The 16386-nt window shown below is 34.3% G+C and overlaps 1 protein-coding gene across 14 annotated transcripts in view; it reads left to right on the top strand.

The window, feature by feature from the left end:
- Positions 1-16386, top strand: part of SGCZ (sarcoglycan zeta) — a 393854-nt gene that overhangs the window by 365806 nt on the left and 11662 nt on the right. For 13 of the 14 annotated variants that reach the window (XM_072928218.1, XM_072928219.1, XM_030271149.4 and 10 more), the window contains one exon: positions 5380-5503. In XM_072928218.1, coding sequence (XP_072784319.1) covers positions 5380-5503 — 124 coding nt within the window. Of the gene's footprint in view, positions 1-5379; positions 5507-16386 lie in introns of those variants that run through there. The other variant, XM_072928211.1, reaches the window with a different exon arrangement.

Genomic DNA, 16386 nt, shown 5'->3' with positions numbered 1-16386 from the left:
TTCTGACTATGTCTTCACCCATGCTAGGAAATAATCATGCATTAAGTTCTCTTTAACCTTCCTCATATCAGCTGCTTCTTTAGTCAAGCTCTTGCATTTAATATTTGATTTTTCCAGCCTTTCTCACTTTTCCTTCATGCTTCTTCTAGAATTCTTTCTATTCCTTTAACACTTTTAAAAAAATCCTCAATGACCTTTTGTTCTTTTTTATTCTTTTTAGTAAGAAATATATATTTTTTTTTTATATTCTCATAAGAGATCTTTTATTTCTCTATGTGGGAAATTGTTTTTCTGATTTATCATCTATACCAAATAACATTAAAATATTCAGTGGTTTCAGGTGTTGCTATGACAATGCAGACCTACTGGATTTAAATCTGTGACATGTACAGGCCAATTAGAATTCATCTTTGAGCCCAGTGAATTTCTAGGTTAGTGAGAATTTTAGAAGTTATAATAAGGGCATGCTGACACATGCCAAAGTCAGTGACATGCAGAGCATGGACATAACATGAAATGCTGTACTGAATGCCATTCTACTATTTTGATTTATGTCATGAAAGTTTCCTCCCTGTTTAATTTTATCATTCATGAGTTGGACAATTGGAAACTGTGAGGAAAAAAAGGTTAGTATTTACTGGTTCAAGCCAAAACTAATTTCAAAACACACTTATCTAACTCTCTGCTACTTAAGAACTGTGTGTGTTGCCAGAAAACTAGAGACAAATCATACCCAAGATTAGGTTTTCATGTACATAAAAGTGAGTTTCCCATGATCATATGAGAATATTGCTTCTTAACAAAGAAAAGCTGATGATTAGTAAACAATATTAAGAATGTTGAAGCCTTCAAATCTACCCCTGCTTTTCAATAATAATAATAAAGAAATCATCCTGAAAATATAAGCAATTTGTTAAAGGCATAAAAATAAAAAAAAAAAAAACTTCAAGAAATATAAATATTCTGGCAATGATTCATATGCATTTTGAAGAAGTGCATATTTTGATGCCTGTAAATATATCAAAATATTTTTAATCACTTTTATATATGTGGTAAAATCTGCTTATATAACCTTGTAAATAGTTTTAAGATTTTTTTTGTTACCATGATCATAAAAGTCACTGCCTATTCTTTATGTTGCAACCTGACTTCCAAGAAATTGAATGAATGGAAAGCCTAATCTTATCACCATAAGTGTTCATTGGACTCCTTTGAGGACCCTTTGTCTCACTGGAGGACTCAAAATAATTTTCTTTTAGCATCAGGATAGCCAACTCTTTTTTTCATAATAATAGAAATTGAAAGAATGTATATTTTAAATATTTGGAGGTTTCTGGAAAGCAACATTTTCAAAACCATTTTTTAAAACAATCTTAATTCTAATTTGGTACAAAATCCTTTCACTCATGGGAGAGGAAGATCCTGCATTCCCTGAGGTTTTTCGGGTTGGGGGCACTTGTTTGCAATAAAACAGTTGGAAGAGGACTAGAGAGAAATTTGGCACATCCATTTTCCTTACTTCTCCTCTTTTTGTGTCTTACCGACCCACAGCTGCAGTCTGCCACAACTCTTGAACTACAGGTAACAAGATCAATGGCACTTTAATCTATGGAAATCTATAAAAGGCTTACCAATTAAATGTGTAGACTTTCCACTGGTTTTATATTTGCAAAACATTTTTTTTCCTAAAAGGGTTCCTATGTTCACTGTAAAAAAGCACAATATGTGTTGGTGACACTATCATGTATAGAAGCTAAATACTGGGAAGTGTTAATTTCCTGACCCCCAAATATAAAGATGTCAATAAAAGGGAAATGAGTACCTGTTTTACATGTGAGACTTCTAGATGACATATTTTTAATTCACTGTTTTTAATAGAAATTTTAAATTGGTAGAGGTTTATATCAGTTGTTTCAGTAAATAACATGGGTTGGATAAAGGGCTTAAATAGACACAAAGAAAATAAATTATTTGATTCTGCACAGGGGAGTCTTCTATTTCTTTCTATTTTAAGAAATACTTTCCACGAGCCAACAGAAAAAATATAACAAAGATAAATTATATCCCATGTGAGTATGAGGGATAGGATGGAGACAAATGTAAAATATTGCTTAAAACCCAAAAAGAAACCTTTTATTTTGGTTCATATTTTAAATTACCCTTTTCTAATATAAACTAGGTCAGCTTGTACACAGAAAATATATAATGAAGAAAAAACTTTTCTGCTTTTCTGGTGAGAAGTATTCTAATACCTTCAAAGGAACATATTCAAGATATTTTAGAAGTTTCCCTTTTCTAGCAATAATTCTTTTGTTATTTCAGCTTCATTTCATATGGCTTTGATCTTTTAAAATTTATCTTTTTTCACAAATTAACCACTGATAATTAAAAAGAAAAAGCCGTTCTCTGCTATGGATATATCTATCATCTTGCTTCATCACATATAGCAAATTGACCAATTATATTATTTAAAAACTGTTTTCAAAAGCCTTTTTGTCTTTCCTACAGTTCTGTGGTTTCTGTCAAATAATAGTTACCTTCTCCATCAGAGGAGTTTGTTGTTTGGGAAAGAAAAATTAATTTTATGAATAGGATTCACTCATAGATTTAAATGTCACTGTGATAGGCCATCAGTAAATCTGAAAGGAAATCAAATTCTCCATATGCTATTATAATAATACACATTTTCTTGGAGGGATGGGCATTAAAATGTGGAGTGTTACAATGAGTTTATAGTAGAGATTAAAGGTATCAGAAATATGGCAATTAAAAAATATTATAAAAAGCTGCATATCAAACCTAAATTATCTCAAAACACTGAGGAAATAATCTACATGTATAGACTTTTGCATTTGCAGTAGCATGCTGCAGTCTCTTTTCAGATGCAGATCAGCCAAAGAATAACAATAAGAAAAGTAAATTAGAGCTGTAAAGCAGATTTAGGCATTCCGTTTTACTAATAGATGGATGTTGTTTTAAAATCTGCCTTGATGATCATTAGTCATTCCTTGACATTTTTACCACATTATTTGATTTCCAAAGACTGCTGAGAATCTCTATTGTCTAAAAGAAATTTCTTCTCCATGGTGTAGAGAAGGCTGATATTATCAACTTTCCAAGTTGATAAATTAATTTCCCAAATATCTTCATTTTAGACAAACATAAAGGTACTTATGCTAATGTACCTCATGAAAAACGGTGATGAAACTAGTCTAAACTCTAAGCTATACACTTTCAAAAGTTTATTCTTCAAAGAAAGCCATAGTTTCTTGATGGATGTTCCTAAACATACTTTAATTGTCCACCTGCTGAAAAATTTTAGTTAGATCTGAGGAATTTGTATGTTATGAGACAAGAAATATTTTTGACTCAACTAAGACATATGAATCCGATGCAATAAATGTAGCAAAGAACACTTGTCTTCATGATTGTGAAATGGCATCTGAAACCACAGAGAAATAAATGTTAATATTCCTGTAAAGGAGGTTGCAAATCACAATGATAAGCTGCTGAAAATATGGAAATGAAGAATAAAATAATTTTACATTTATACCATTCAATTTCCTTTTAAGTTCAAGGCAAAACGTCATTAAGGCAATGGAGTACTTTCAGAACCCTGATTTCTAAACTTTATAATTTACATAATTTATGAAATATTTTGGAGGTTCTTTTTCCGCTGTCCTCTAACCATCAGAAGTTCACAAAACAGCACCTGAAAAGCACTTATGTGTTACTAAATAATTCATGATATTTAGATTCTTCCCCAGTACAAAGAACTGCAGAACCTTCTATCAACTTCTCCCTACAAAGTGTCAATAAAAAAATGAAAGCAGCCTAGCAATAGCAGAGATAGATATTTTTCTATTACTCCTATCTATGTAACATGGTTTTTGTTGGTTTTTTTATTTTTAATATCTGTATCCACAAATTGTGTTCTTCTCTATCTGGACACCTGCTTTTAATAGCTTCATTTTGTTTGCTGAATAAATGCTTTTCTTTTATTTTTTTTTCCATTTCTTTTTTTCTTTTGCCTTTTGAGTGTCAGTGACATGCAACAAACAGAAATGTTTCACAGACACCATCTCAGTGACTTTCTTTGCATGCAAATTTGGCACCTTGGTTTTAAAATGGTAATCCAGTGCTGTTCTCTGTACATAAAAAATGCAATAGTTGAAAAACTTTGATATTCTCTTGTTCCATTGCTTGACAAACTTTATCTAGCTTTTCTACACCAAATTATCTGTCAAACTACTCTCTCCATTATACATCTAATGCCTCATTATATTTTTGCATAGCTATGACCACTTTGCTGAAGAGGGAAATACAGTGTTTTCTTCAAGCTACTCAGTCTAGACGTTTTTATTGTTAACATAATTCATCTTACAAAAAGCCTTTGTTCAGGTAAAGTGGAACTGTATCCTGCCATTATATTACTAAGTTATAAGTAGATAAAAAATTTTATCTCACTCCATTATGTGCTATGCAATAAATCCACAACAGAACAGGACCAGAATCTGAATTATTGTTTCCTAGTTCAGTACAGTTTTCATCCTGTCATTTTCCCTATTCATCATGTAAGCATGTTTTCTATAAAATCTTTGCATTAGTACTTCTCTTTCAAGAGAAATCTCTGCAATACTGTGAGAAAGCACAGCTAAGAAAGTATCATAGCTCTGCATCAAGACTGATGGAGGATCTTGAGCATGGAGAAGTGAGAAGCAGAAAGACTGACAGTAGAACAAGAATTACTTTCAGTAAACATACCAAGAATCAGTGATGTGTGTCTGAACTCTACTATAACAGGATTATATGAACATAATGAGTATTTTGGAGAACAGAAAAACTGTACAATGTCCCTCAAATAATAGCATCATAACAGATTCTCTTTTCATCTCTTCATACATGAAGCTGCTAAACATACCCAAAACATGAATGAGTCTGTCAAGGCAAAATAATTTTAACCAGTTTCACATAATTTAAAACATTTAAAGGTTTTGTTATCTCTTTATTTCGTTAAACATTTGTCATCAGTCACTAAGAGGATTTTTGTATTTAGCTGTCATTACAGATGCATTAACAGAGATGTGCAGGTTTTCAAGTACCTATATTTCAGTATTAATACATTTGGATGCATTAAGTGCAAGTGCCAGAAAGCATCACTAAGCAGATAAGTTTATATCAGTATATTCTTGAATGCTTAACTTTTTTCTTTCTCTGTGTCATAAAAGGCAGTGATGGAATCATACATATAATCTGGTTTTCCTTTATTACCTTTCAAAATATTTTAATATCTACCTGTATCGTGGGTTTTGAGGCTGGGTAGTTTTCGGTAGTTATATTCTGTGCATTTTTTTCTCAGTGGTTGTTTTTGTCTTTCAGACTTGAATCTCCTACTAGATCTTTGGTGATGGAAGCACCCAGGGGAGTGCAAGTCAACGCAGCTGCAGGAGACTTAAAGGCCACCTGTAGGAAAGAACTGCACTTACAATCCACAGAAGGGGAGGTAAGTTCAGTCAGCAGAGTCTGCAGCTCTGCACAGCATAACACAGTGTGAGGAGGGTTTATTCAGCAGCAAGGCAAACAACATAAAAAGTGTTATACATTTGCCTTTGTTAAAGTAATTTTGGTTTAGCTTGTTTAACTATTAATACTTATTTTCTTTTTTACAAATATTTAAATCCATAAGTTTCATTCACACTGAAAATAAATTTAGTAAATACAGATCAGAATTACTTGTAAATTAAGAGTCAAAGAAAAAGCTTCCATGGAACAGAGTCGGTTAAGCGATACTGATAAAAAAATAACTTGGATTAATCTGTCAAAATAAAACAGAAAAGTTTGGATTAATTTGGATTGATGCATCATTAAACCATGATTAGGAGGTTTAACAAATTTGCTTTACCTGTGGTTTAACTCCTTAATCTTTTACTACCTCTGTAAGTAAGATTTTCTCTCCTGTTTCATTAGTGTCTTGTTTCAGAGATCAGTGATAAGTGATTGACATAAAAAGACTTTGATAAAGATTCTTCACACATAAACCTGTGTGAACTCATGCAAATGATTCAAAATTGGGTCATTTGTTGGGATGGCAATCTAGGCATTGTAGAAATGCATGAAGGATTGGTGGTATGGGAGTCCTTTAATCTTCAGACTGTAAAATGATATAACATTAGAAAAAAAAAAGGTAAAATACTTGTTAAAGGTTATCAAGAGCTCTCAGATTTCTATTAGGCACTTTGGAGAAATTGATAGATTTTCAAATTGTTCTCAGAGGGGCTTTCTACAGTACAGCATTTTTGGAAATCTATAATGTAAATATCTCATTGTGAATGGAGCTCTTTAGAAATTTTTTGCCTTTTGTGTTTGTGTTTTGTATTCTCTTCCAAATGTTTCTTGATGTTTTACATACTATCTGACATTAGCAAAAACAAACAAAACCAACATTCACATCTGTGGCAAATAGTCCCCTGGAATGAACACTCTGCATTACAGTGCAGACAGGAACATTTCGGCCAATATATTCCATCAAAAGCCTATTTTGATAACTTGATGCAACTATCTGTCCTGCATAATTAAAACACTATGTTTTCCTAATTCAGAGTCAAAAAAATTTATATACCACATGTGCCACCTTATTTTTGAGTTTCTCCAAAGTCAGCTCTTTCCCCAGTTTCTCATCTTACCAGCTCTCTTACTGTTTTCTGACATTGCTGAGATAGAAGTAAAAATCCTAATCCTCTTTTAATAGTAAATATTGTCCTACCTCATCATTGTCTTTTCTGTGGGTATATTTGAGTCTAGAGCTTCCTGTAACCTGTCTTGTTTTCCCTTTCATAAATCCCTACCTGGCCAAATCTATTGTGTTTCCTAAATTTATTAACATAAATTTTACAAATAGAGTGTATTTCTTTGTTCTTTCCCTTCATGATATTGCCAGAGGGGAAAAGTAAAACTTGAATTAAAATTAAGGTTAGAAAAGGAGAAACCAACAGAAAGACTGTTACCATTCCTTACTCTCCCATTATTGTTTAAGCAATGCTTGTTTCCCTATTCTCTTTGTTTTATATCATACACCTCTTCATATAAATATTTTATCTGTGGATATATCAGGGTTTTTTCTTTAGATCAACATTGTGATTTAATTGCATGACTTCTTGTTTTTCATAAGTATTTACTATGTCTTGTTGGAAAGGTAGTTCTGGAAATAATGTCCTATGATCTCACTTTGACAATGGGAATCCAAGAAAAGGATATAGTACCTATATTATGTATTATTCAGAACTAGAATTCAATTTGGTGTTAAACATTTTGTAGTAAAAAATGCCAGTGAAAAGCTGGCTTTTCTGACCTTCTTATTAGAAATCTATATTTTCTCTGTGTGATAAGACTTTGCACATCTATGATTTCCTACATAGATGTTAGATTGAAAATTATCAGAAAACAAATAAACAACCTTTCTCCACTCTTTCCCAATGAAGTGTTCAATAAAAATACACCTGACAAAGTTCAAAGTCTTGAATGCTTGCAATTTCAGTAAGATCTGAAATGAACTGTAGACAAAATCCATGAAGAAATTCTGTCCTGCAGTCTGACCAATGCCTCTATAGTCCACTGTTTAATCTCTTCCACTGGAGAGGGTTAGAGGAAAATTCAGAAGCACTTTGGAAGGCATATGACAGGCACCAGAGCATTAACTGTTGTGCAAAGTTACTATGGCCATGTTAGAGAATTGCTGGACTAATTACTGCCTGGTGTGAGGAACCAGGGTAAATATCCAATGGATTAAATCTACGTAAATATCTACATAACAAAATAGTGATTTTTCCTGCTTACAGCCCAACAGATAAACCACATTAGCAGACAGTTTAAAAATGCTTAAAGGTTTTATCATTATTAATTTTTAAGAAAACACATTCTAATCTGACAAAGTATCTGTATTAAAAATAACCATTTTAGCCTAAGAATTGAATGGCTTATAAGTCAGGTTTCTCCACAAATAAATTAGTGTTATCTTTTTGAATTGGATCTGTGAACCATTTTCATGATAAGACAATTTGTACTAGAAAGACAAGCAAGGGCTTTTGTACTATTTTTATTCTAGTTAGTGAAATTTAATTTTTTTAATGTTTGAAAGCTTTTTCAAAAAATTATCAAAGATATGTGAATTAGTATTTTCTTTCTCTAGTAAAGTTATTGCCCTATTATGACAGAAAATAGCTATGTTGTTCCTGGGATCAACCAATTATAGCCATGGTACAGAGCATTATGCATTTACTGACTTTGAAAAATAGATTTTCCTTTTTTTTAAGAATAACTTCAGAATATTTTTAAGAACAAAAATGTGTTTATGAAATACTTTTCTTCTATCTTTATTTCTATGCAGTATAATCTTTAGCCTCCCACATCATAAACTGAATGCCTCTGCAAGCATCCTGAATTCTGCTGTTTGATATATTTTCTTTTTATTTACTGCAGTATTAAAATAATCCTTTTAGCCCTATTACGCATCATAGTGTGTGATCCCAGACTGAATACTGGGAGCTGTAATTTAAATTCAGATTCTGCTGCCCTTTCTAAAGCTCTTGAGCTGCACCCTTGTGAGCTGAGGCATCAGCAGAATCCTTTGATTCAATTATAACTTGGCATTTAATTGTGAACTATGTATTATTCTATAAATAAACCATAACCAATGGTTTAAAGCAGCAATCATTTACAAAGAACGTGAAATGTGAAGCTCTAGGCTTCAGATGAATCCACGGGTTCACATAAGAAAAAAAAGATCATTTCTTGTCTGGAAATTTAGTACAATGACTGCTAGTTCACTACTGCTTTTTCAAATAAAAGTGTAATGCAAACGTACAAATAAATTTTGAATTCTGTAGATGTGTAATTTTACTAGACATAAAAATGTCCAAATTGAACCTGAAACACATAATTGTATAAAGATAGCAAGCTGAAAGGTCTATTTGATGGTCTCCACTCATTGACCTAACAACTAGTTGTAATAGTTTTGACCATCCAGAATCACAGAATGGGTCAAGTTGGAAGAGGACCACAATGCGACATCTGATCCCAATTCCCTGCTCAAGCTGGGTCATTCCAGAGCACACAGGATTGTGTCCAGACAGTTCCTGAATATCTCCAGCTCCAATATCTCCAGAATCTACAACTTTTCTGGGCAGAGTCTGAGAGTGCTCAATCACCCACACAGTAATGAAATTCCTTCTCATATTTCCGTGGAACTTTCTGTGAAAGAGTTTCTGCCCATTGTCTCTTAATGTGCTTCTCTGCACCACAAAGAAGAGCCTGGATCCGTTCTCTGAGACCCTTTGTGCAGATACTCATAGTTATTGATGAGGTCCCCTCCCAGATGTCTGTTCTTAAAGTGGAACAGGCCCAGCTCCCTCAGCCTTTCCTCATGAGAGAGATGCTCCAATCCCTTGCTCATCTTTGTTGCCCCCCACTGGACCTGCTCCAGGAGCTCCATGTCTCTCCTGCCCTGAGGAGCCCAGAACTGGACACGGCACTCCTGATGTGGCCTCATCAGGGCTGAGCAGAGGGGCAGGTTCGCCTCTCTCAGCCTGCTGCCAATGTTCTTCCTAATGCACTCCGGGACACCATTGGCCTTCTCATCCACATGGGCACACTGCTGGCTTGTGGATAGTTTTTTGTCCATCAGAACCTCCAGGTCCTTCCCTGTACAGCTGCTTCCAGCAGATCAACCCCCAGCCTGTGCTGGTGCATGGGGTGGCTCCTCCCCAGGTGCAGGATCCTGCACTTGCCTTGGCTGAATTTCAGAATGTTCCCCTCTGCCCATCCCTCCAGCCTGCCGGGCCCCTCTGAAGGGCTGCACAGTGCCCTGGGGTATCGGCTGCATCAGCCTGTGAAGCAGAAGATGCTAAGCAGGCTCAGCTCTCAGGAATCTTGAGCAGCTGCTATGTGTCTTTCTGGGGAGCTTCTAAGCAAGTTAGTTTCTGCACTTTCATTGCATCCTGTTGACTGTCTATGATTAAGTCACTAAAAGGAGAAAGATGTACAGAGGCTTCTCATTTTTACATACATATTCATATTAATCACCTTGTCTATGACCTTGTTCCTATTTACCTCTTTATGCCCTTGTGTTTCCCTGTCAAATTACACTCTATCGTAACAACATTTGTAGAGTATATTTTGTTGTTTCTGGCGTAATGAGGCTGATCCTTCATTATGGTGAGGCTTATAGCTGTCACATTAAAAATGAGCAATATTCTTTAATAGACAAAGTTTACTCAAAATCAGTGTGGCAGACAAGAGGCCAAGTTTATGTTTATTGTTTTAGGACAGCACATTTAATGAAACACACAGACAATATTATTTTTTAGAGCCTAACAGATGCATAAAGTGCTAACATTTGATCTATAATCCTATCCAATTCCACTAGATGCATTTAACACAGTGATTAATAATTAAGATTTATTAATATTTAATAAAACTGCAGTTCACTTGTAAGCTCAAGTAACCATACAAATTTAAAGCATTTGGTGGCATTTTTGTGGATGTTTTTTGTGTTCTGAAACAGAAAATAAAAAAGAAACAGGACTTTTTAAATTAAGTAGATACACAGAAATTAAATTAACTTGTACACATTGCTTGCCATAACTACGGAGGAATGGTTAATCAAAGACAAAAACATTTCACAGATGAATTCAATTCAACCAAGTTATGTTTGTCTGAGAATAAATGTTTGTATGCATGAATTGAGTTCAATAGACAGTAAGCAATGGCAGGCTCTAGAGCTCAAGGAGTCACTGTTTATTCACCAAATATTATCTAATACATTTTGTTTTCAAAGCCTATTTCATGGTATTAAGCAGCTGACTTCTTACTGTTGTCTGTGAAGAAAAAGATTAGTGAAAATGAAGGAAAGTTTTTCTGTATTTCTTTAATTATAAGTTAAAAATTCTATTAGGGTGTTTTGACAGATGTTTAAAATTAAATGCATATTATTTTTAAAAAACCCTTTCATTTTCAAGCTAGTTATTAATGTGTAATTTATTTGTAGAAAAATAAAACACCACTGTTCTGTACCAGTTTACAATAAAAATACAAAAGCAAAGCAATTTAACTGACAACACCCATATTTAAAATGCTTTTTCATGGCTAAATTTTCAAGATTAGCACCATAAAAAAATTATAAGAAAGGTAAAAGTTACTATGAATAATTTATTATATCTTTTTAATATAATATACCTTTAAATCTAATGATTATTTAAATGGTAATTAAGTTTTTGTACTCTGTAAATTAAGCACAAATATTTCAAGTACATTTTCTTTTCTGGATTGTGTACATAAACCACAAAGAAGTCCCATCTGTCCAAAATTGAATGAATTTGCAAAGACTGAAAATTATTTCTGTAACAGAAAGAATAAATACACCAGAAAGTGGCTTTTTTTTCAGTAGACACCCATATATTGTATTGGGATTATAACTCAGAAGTACCAATATATACTTTTGTGTATTAAATTTACAAAAATTTGTACTTAAAATGAAACCTTACCCTCACAAACACCTCTTTGGTACTGTTGAGTCAAAACACAAATTCTTCCATTCAAGAGTGAACTGTCCACTTCACTAATGTACAGTGTTATTTTTAACATATGGATATGTTATCCCTTTCAGTTCTCAGTAGTTGTAGCCATACCAGGGAGATGGGAATGGGGGCAATGCTGCCAGGGTGGCTGTGCTCAGGTGTACCAGGTATAATCTTTAGAAAGAGAATATTCACCACACCAGGCCACCCTTAGGCCTGAAGGTCTCATTTGTCTTATGGTCAACTGATCCTAGCCCTGTAGAGAATACATTTTCAGTACACAGTTTGTACTAGATTTTTTGGTTTTCTCTGAATGTTTAGTATATTCAGTTTTATCTCAGTCATTACATTAATTTCACTGTTTAACTGTTCCTCAAAGCTATTAATCATTATGACCAATATGATTTCAGATATTGTACCACCATATGCTTAAATTTTCCAGAATATATGCTATCAAGTTAATATTTAAATTTTTCATTATGACTTTTTGTTCCTTTTGTCAGAACTATCATTTAGATTTAATGAAAGCCACAGATTAGTGTTAGATAAATGGTCCATGCAAACAAAAGTAGCTAAATTTATCCTATAGTTCATCTTAACCTTGAATATTAAAACACATAGCATATGAAAATTATACAGTTGAATCTAGTGACCTAATCTGTGTAATCCTCTTTGTAGGATGTTTGTGATAGCCTATGCAGAATAGCAAAAAGACTACGAAAAAACTTGCATTCCTGTAATTCAGAATACTTGACTATTTAAGGGAATCCAAAAAGTTTATTTAGTGAGACATCACTACAGTATCTTCTCATCTTGGTTGATTAACATCCACCTATCAGATTTCTTTATTTTCTTTCATATTTCTCCCAGTTTCCTTACATTTCTTATCTACAATAGACCTGAAGTACACCTTTGCAGCCCTATAGGTCTGCCTGTTTAATTGAAGAGTACATGGATACAGAAAATTCTTCATTGTCTATAAGTCCTAATTTTTAAATTTGGCTGTATCAGCTTAAGCTGTCATTTGCTGTCTTGACTAAGACCCTTTGGAGAATTTTACACGTGACAGGTTCATATCTCGTATTTAAGACTTGTACAATTACTTGATTTTTTACCTCATGCCTATATATTTCCTACTGAAAGTTTGCTCCTTCAATTTAGTTTTTTGTTTTGTAGCTAATATATGTTGTCTGGCTTGCCTTCCTCTCCCTTTCTCTCTCAATGTTCAGATTAACAATACAGTCTGATGAGCAGGTGAATGGCAGATCTTTGTTAGCAAAAAGTGTATATAAAAAGAGTATATTTTTCTATTCTTGTCACATACACTAGGCTGATTAAGTTTGATTCTTTAATTAGTGAGAAATTGGATCTACTTTTAAACAACATAGAACTAGTGTATTTTTCTCTGTACTAAGATGCACATGACAAAATAATGATCTAAGATTCCTAAACCTTAAGTATTTAGAAAGCATGATTCTACTCAGCATTCAGCTCTCCATGAAATAACATTTCTCTGAGTAGCAGCTGCTTTTTCCATCTTGCAGTTTGTCAGTCTCCTACAATGTTTCAAGAATGAATGAAGTCTTTTGTTTTATTTGTGTCTATTTATCTGCTGAGCAGTGAGACTCTCAGAAAGAGTACGATCGGCCTACATTGCCTTGATGCATGGGAGGTATTAAATGGCTTATCTCATACCTCTCACAGCAAAACAGATTAGAGAAAGACCATGCACACAGGCATTTCCATTAACTACTGCCATCTAGCAACAGTGTTCCCTAGAAAAATCATGCTGTTTAATTTTTTGTCTTGCCACTTCTTCCATTCTCTTTAAACACCTGATAAGATCAGGCATAAAACAGTAAGTAGTTTAAGTTTTGCTGGTGTTGGAGGACTTTTCAGCCATGAATTTCAGTTTTTAGCAGATCAGAGGACAGAAAACATAAATCCTCAAATATGTACACTGAAATTCCTAATGTGTTGGGATACTCTGGCAGCATATTTGGATTCCTGCTTAACTAATAGATAGCAGTGTTGCATCTCTAAATTTCATCTTTCATTTATAGCCTTGACATCATATGTACAAGCTAGATTTTAATACTGGCTTTAAACCATCTTTATTGATCCTCTTCAACTCAAGCTTTCACCAGGGTGTAGCTATAGGGATGGGATTAAATTGGACTCACTGCAGCAGGTATCACCCTCTCAAGAAGCCAGTTCAGTTTTTCTCAAACACAATATCCTAGTACCCACACTGGTCACCAGATGTTCTGGGATGCATGCTGGGACAGGACTGGATAGCTACCATGCAGGATTATGATACCAGATAAACCTGGATTATTGTACATCACAGGGTGATATACAGTGGAAAAGCCTGCACAGCTATGCTTATTAAAGATCATTTCATTTAATGAGCAAAATAACTGAACTGCATTGTAATGCACATCAGAGTAAAGTCCTCTGGATTAAAGTCTTGGAGCAGTACACTACAGAACACCTGCAATGATAGATTGTAGAATTGTAGCTGTCCTGATGTAAACAAACAGAAAAATTATTGAGCTCATAGCAAATAATTTAATAAAGTTCAAGAGATTTAATTCCAGCCCGATCTCTGACACATAGGCCCTCTGATCTTTTGAGTTAATTCTTGTTTGAATCAAAACATATCTTTTAGAACCCATTTAATTTTGTATTACAGATTTCTCATGGATCTTCCCCATTGTGAATACAGCTAAGCTGTTAAAATGGCCAGTCATACAATCAGTATATATATATATATATATATATATATATATATATATATATATATAAAAATACATATATATATATATACACGTATATATATATATATATGTATATATATGTATACATATATATATATAAGATATCCTGTATTGTGTTGGATTGCCTTACATGTATATTCATATATTTTCTATATTGAGGTGCTTTTTATAATTCCATATATAATATTCCAATCAATGTCTCCAGCTTCCATAGAAATAGTCTTTTTCATTTCTTCTTTGGTATTCCAGGTATCTCAAGGTGTGCTGGTTTTGGCTGCAACAGTGTTTATTTTCTTGTCCTGAAGACAAGGTTGATAATGTAGAGATGTTTTCGCTGTTGCTGAGCAGATACTACACAGACCCAAGGATTATTCTGCTTTTCATACTGCCATGCTGTGGAGGAGACTGGGTGCATGAGAAGCTGGGAGGTGACAGTCAGGGCAGGTGACCTCAATTGACCAAAGGGACATGTAGTTTTCCCCCCCTCCACGCAGCCCCTCAAAGAATCTGACTACCTCAGAGATAAGGGGCTGTGAGTGGAGGAATACCAGGAGAGGGATAAATATTCAAAAGCGGCTCTTACCCCAGGGTGTTGGATGGTACAGCTCTCTTTATTCTGTGGTGTCCATGGGAGAGCGGGGCAAAAGAGGAAGAACAGGAAATCTCAGGGGTCTATATAGGTTTTGGACAGGGTGGGCTTTCCTGGCTCTCTGCCAACCCCGTTGGGGCAGGAAGGAGGGCTCCAGGGTTATCTGATCAGAGTCACAGGGGCCCGGGGAAGGGGGGCACAGGGTGCCCATGAGCTCACTGTAACAGGGACATTCCATACTCTATAACATCAGGCTCTCTATATAAAGCTCCTGGAGGAAGAGGGAATAAGGGAAAGGGCCGTTGGAGTGCTGATGTATGTGTTCCCAAGTCATCATTCTGTGTGACAGGGCCCTTCTCTCCTGGAGATGGCTGAACACCTGCCTGCCCATGGGAAACAGTGAATTCATTCCTTGTTTTGCTTTGCTTTTGTGCATAGCTTTCACTGTTAAACTCTCTTGATCTCAACCCATGAGTTTTCCAGCTTCTACCCTTCCAACTTCTTCCTGATCTTTCTGGTGGGGGTGTGAGTGAGTGGCTGTGCAGCGCATGGCTGCTGGCTGGAGTTCAACCATGACACAAGGCTTGCTGAATGTCAGTATTAAAAGTCCAAAAGGCCACTCAGATATTTTTTTAGCTCTATTTCTTAAAAGTTATCAAGAACTGCTGATTAAAAGTATGTGATATTACTGGCTCCAGTTTAATATCCTGTTGAATTACTTTTGAAATTGAAAGTATTTTATCACAGTCATGTTCTGACATCAGTTTTTGATCTTTCTCCAAGTACAGAACTATGCTGAGCATCATTTAGTACAAAAGATACACTTATACTTACATAGACTTTGCATTATTAAATGCTACTAGATTTTTATGCAATGCTATTGATAACTCTACTGATACTACTTGTTATACAAATTGATCTGTTGCCATTTGTTTTTTCTTGATATGAGATGCAAAAGAATACTTTTAATTACTAGTGACAAGTATACTTGTCACTGCATTCATTATTGTGTCGTTTCCTTCCCACATTTTACCAGTTCCTAGTTTCTAGTTTGTTATTAAACTCTTTTTTCCCCATCTGTTATTTTGTTTTTGTATTATATTTACCATAGTTACTTTCACACTTACTCTTAGCTGAGATGAATGTTTTAACATGTGTAAACTTTTTTTTTTTTTCAGTTGTAACTCTAGCACAACATTATTAACATGTTCCCAACACCATCCACATTTCTTACATAATATCTGTATCTGCAAGGATTGTGACTACTAATTGTATCAGATCTGTAATGCTGGACTTTCCAAGCAACATTGTATGTATGTGTATCTAAATACATCATTTATTTGTTATATAAGTTACAGAACAAAGAGAATAATTTGTTGCATTTTAGTTTTGTGATCACTTCCTCTATCAGTCATAATGTGAATTAAAGCAGGCATTGTGACATGCA

The sequence above is a fragment of the Taeniopygia guttata genome, chromosome 4, assembly GCF_048771995.1.
Source record: "Taeniopygia guttata chromosome 4, bTaeGut7.mat, whole genome shotgun sequence".
NCBI classification, from domain to species: Eukaryota; Metazoa; Chordata; class Aves; order Passeriformes; family Estrildidae; genus Taeniopygia; species Taeniopygia guttata.
The sequence above is the reverse complement of the archived record's forward strand: the minus strand, read 5'-3'. Positions and strand labels throughout refer to the sequence as shown.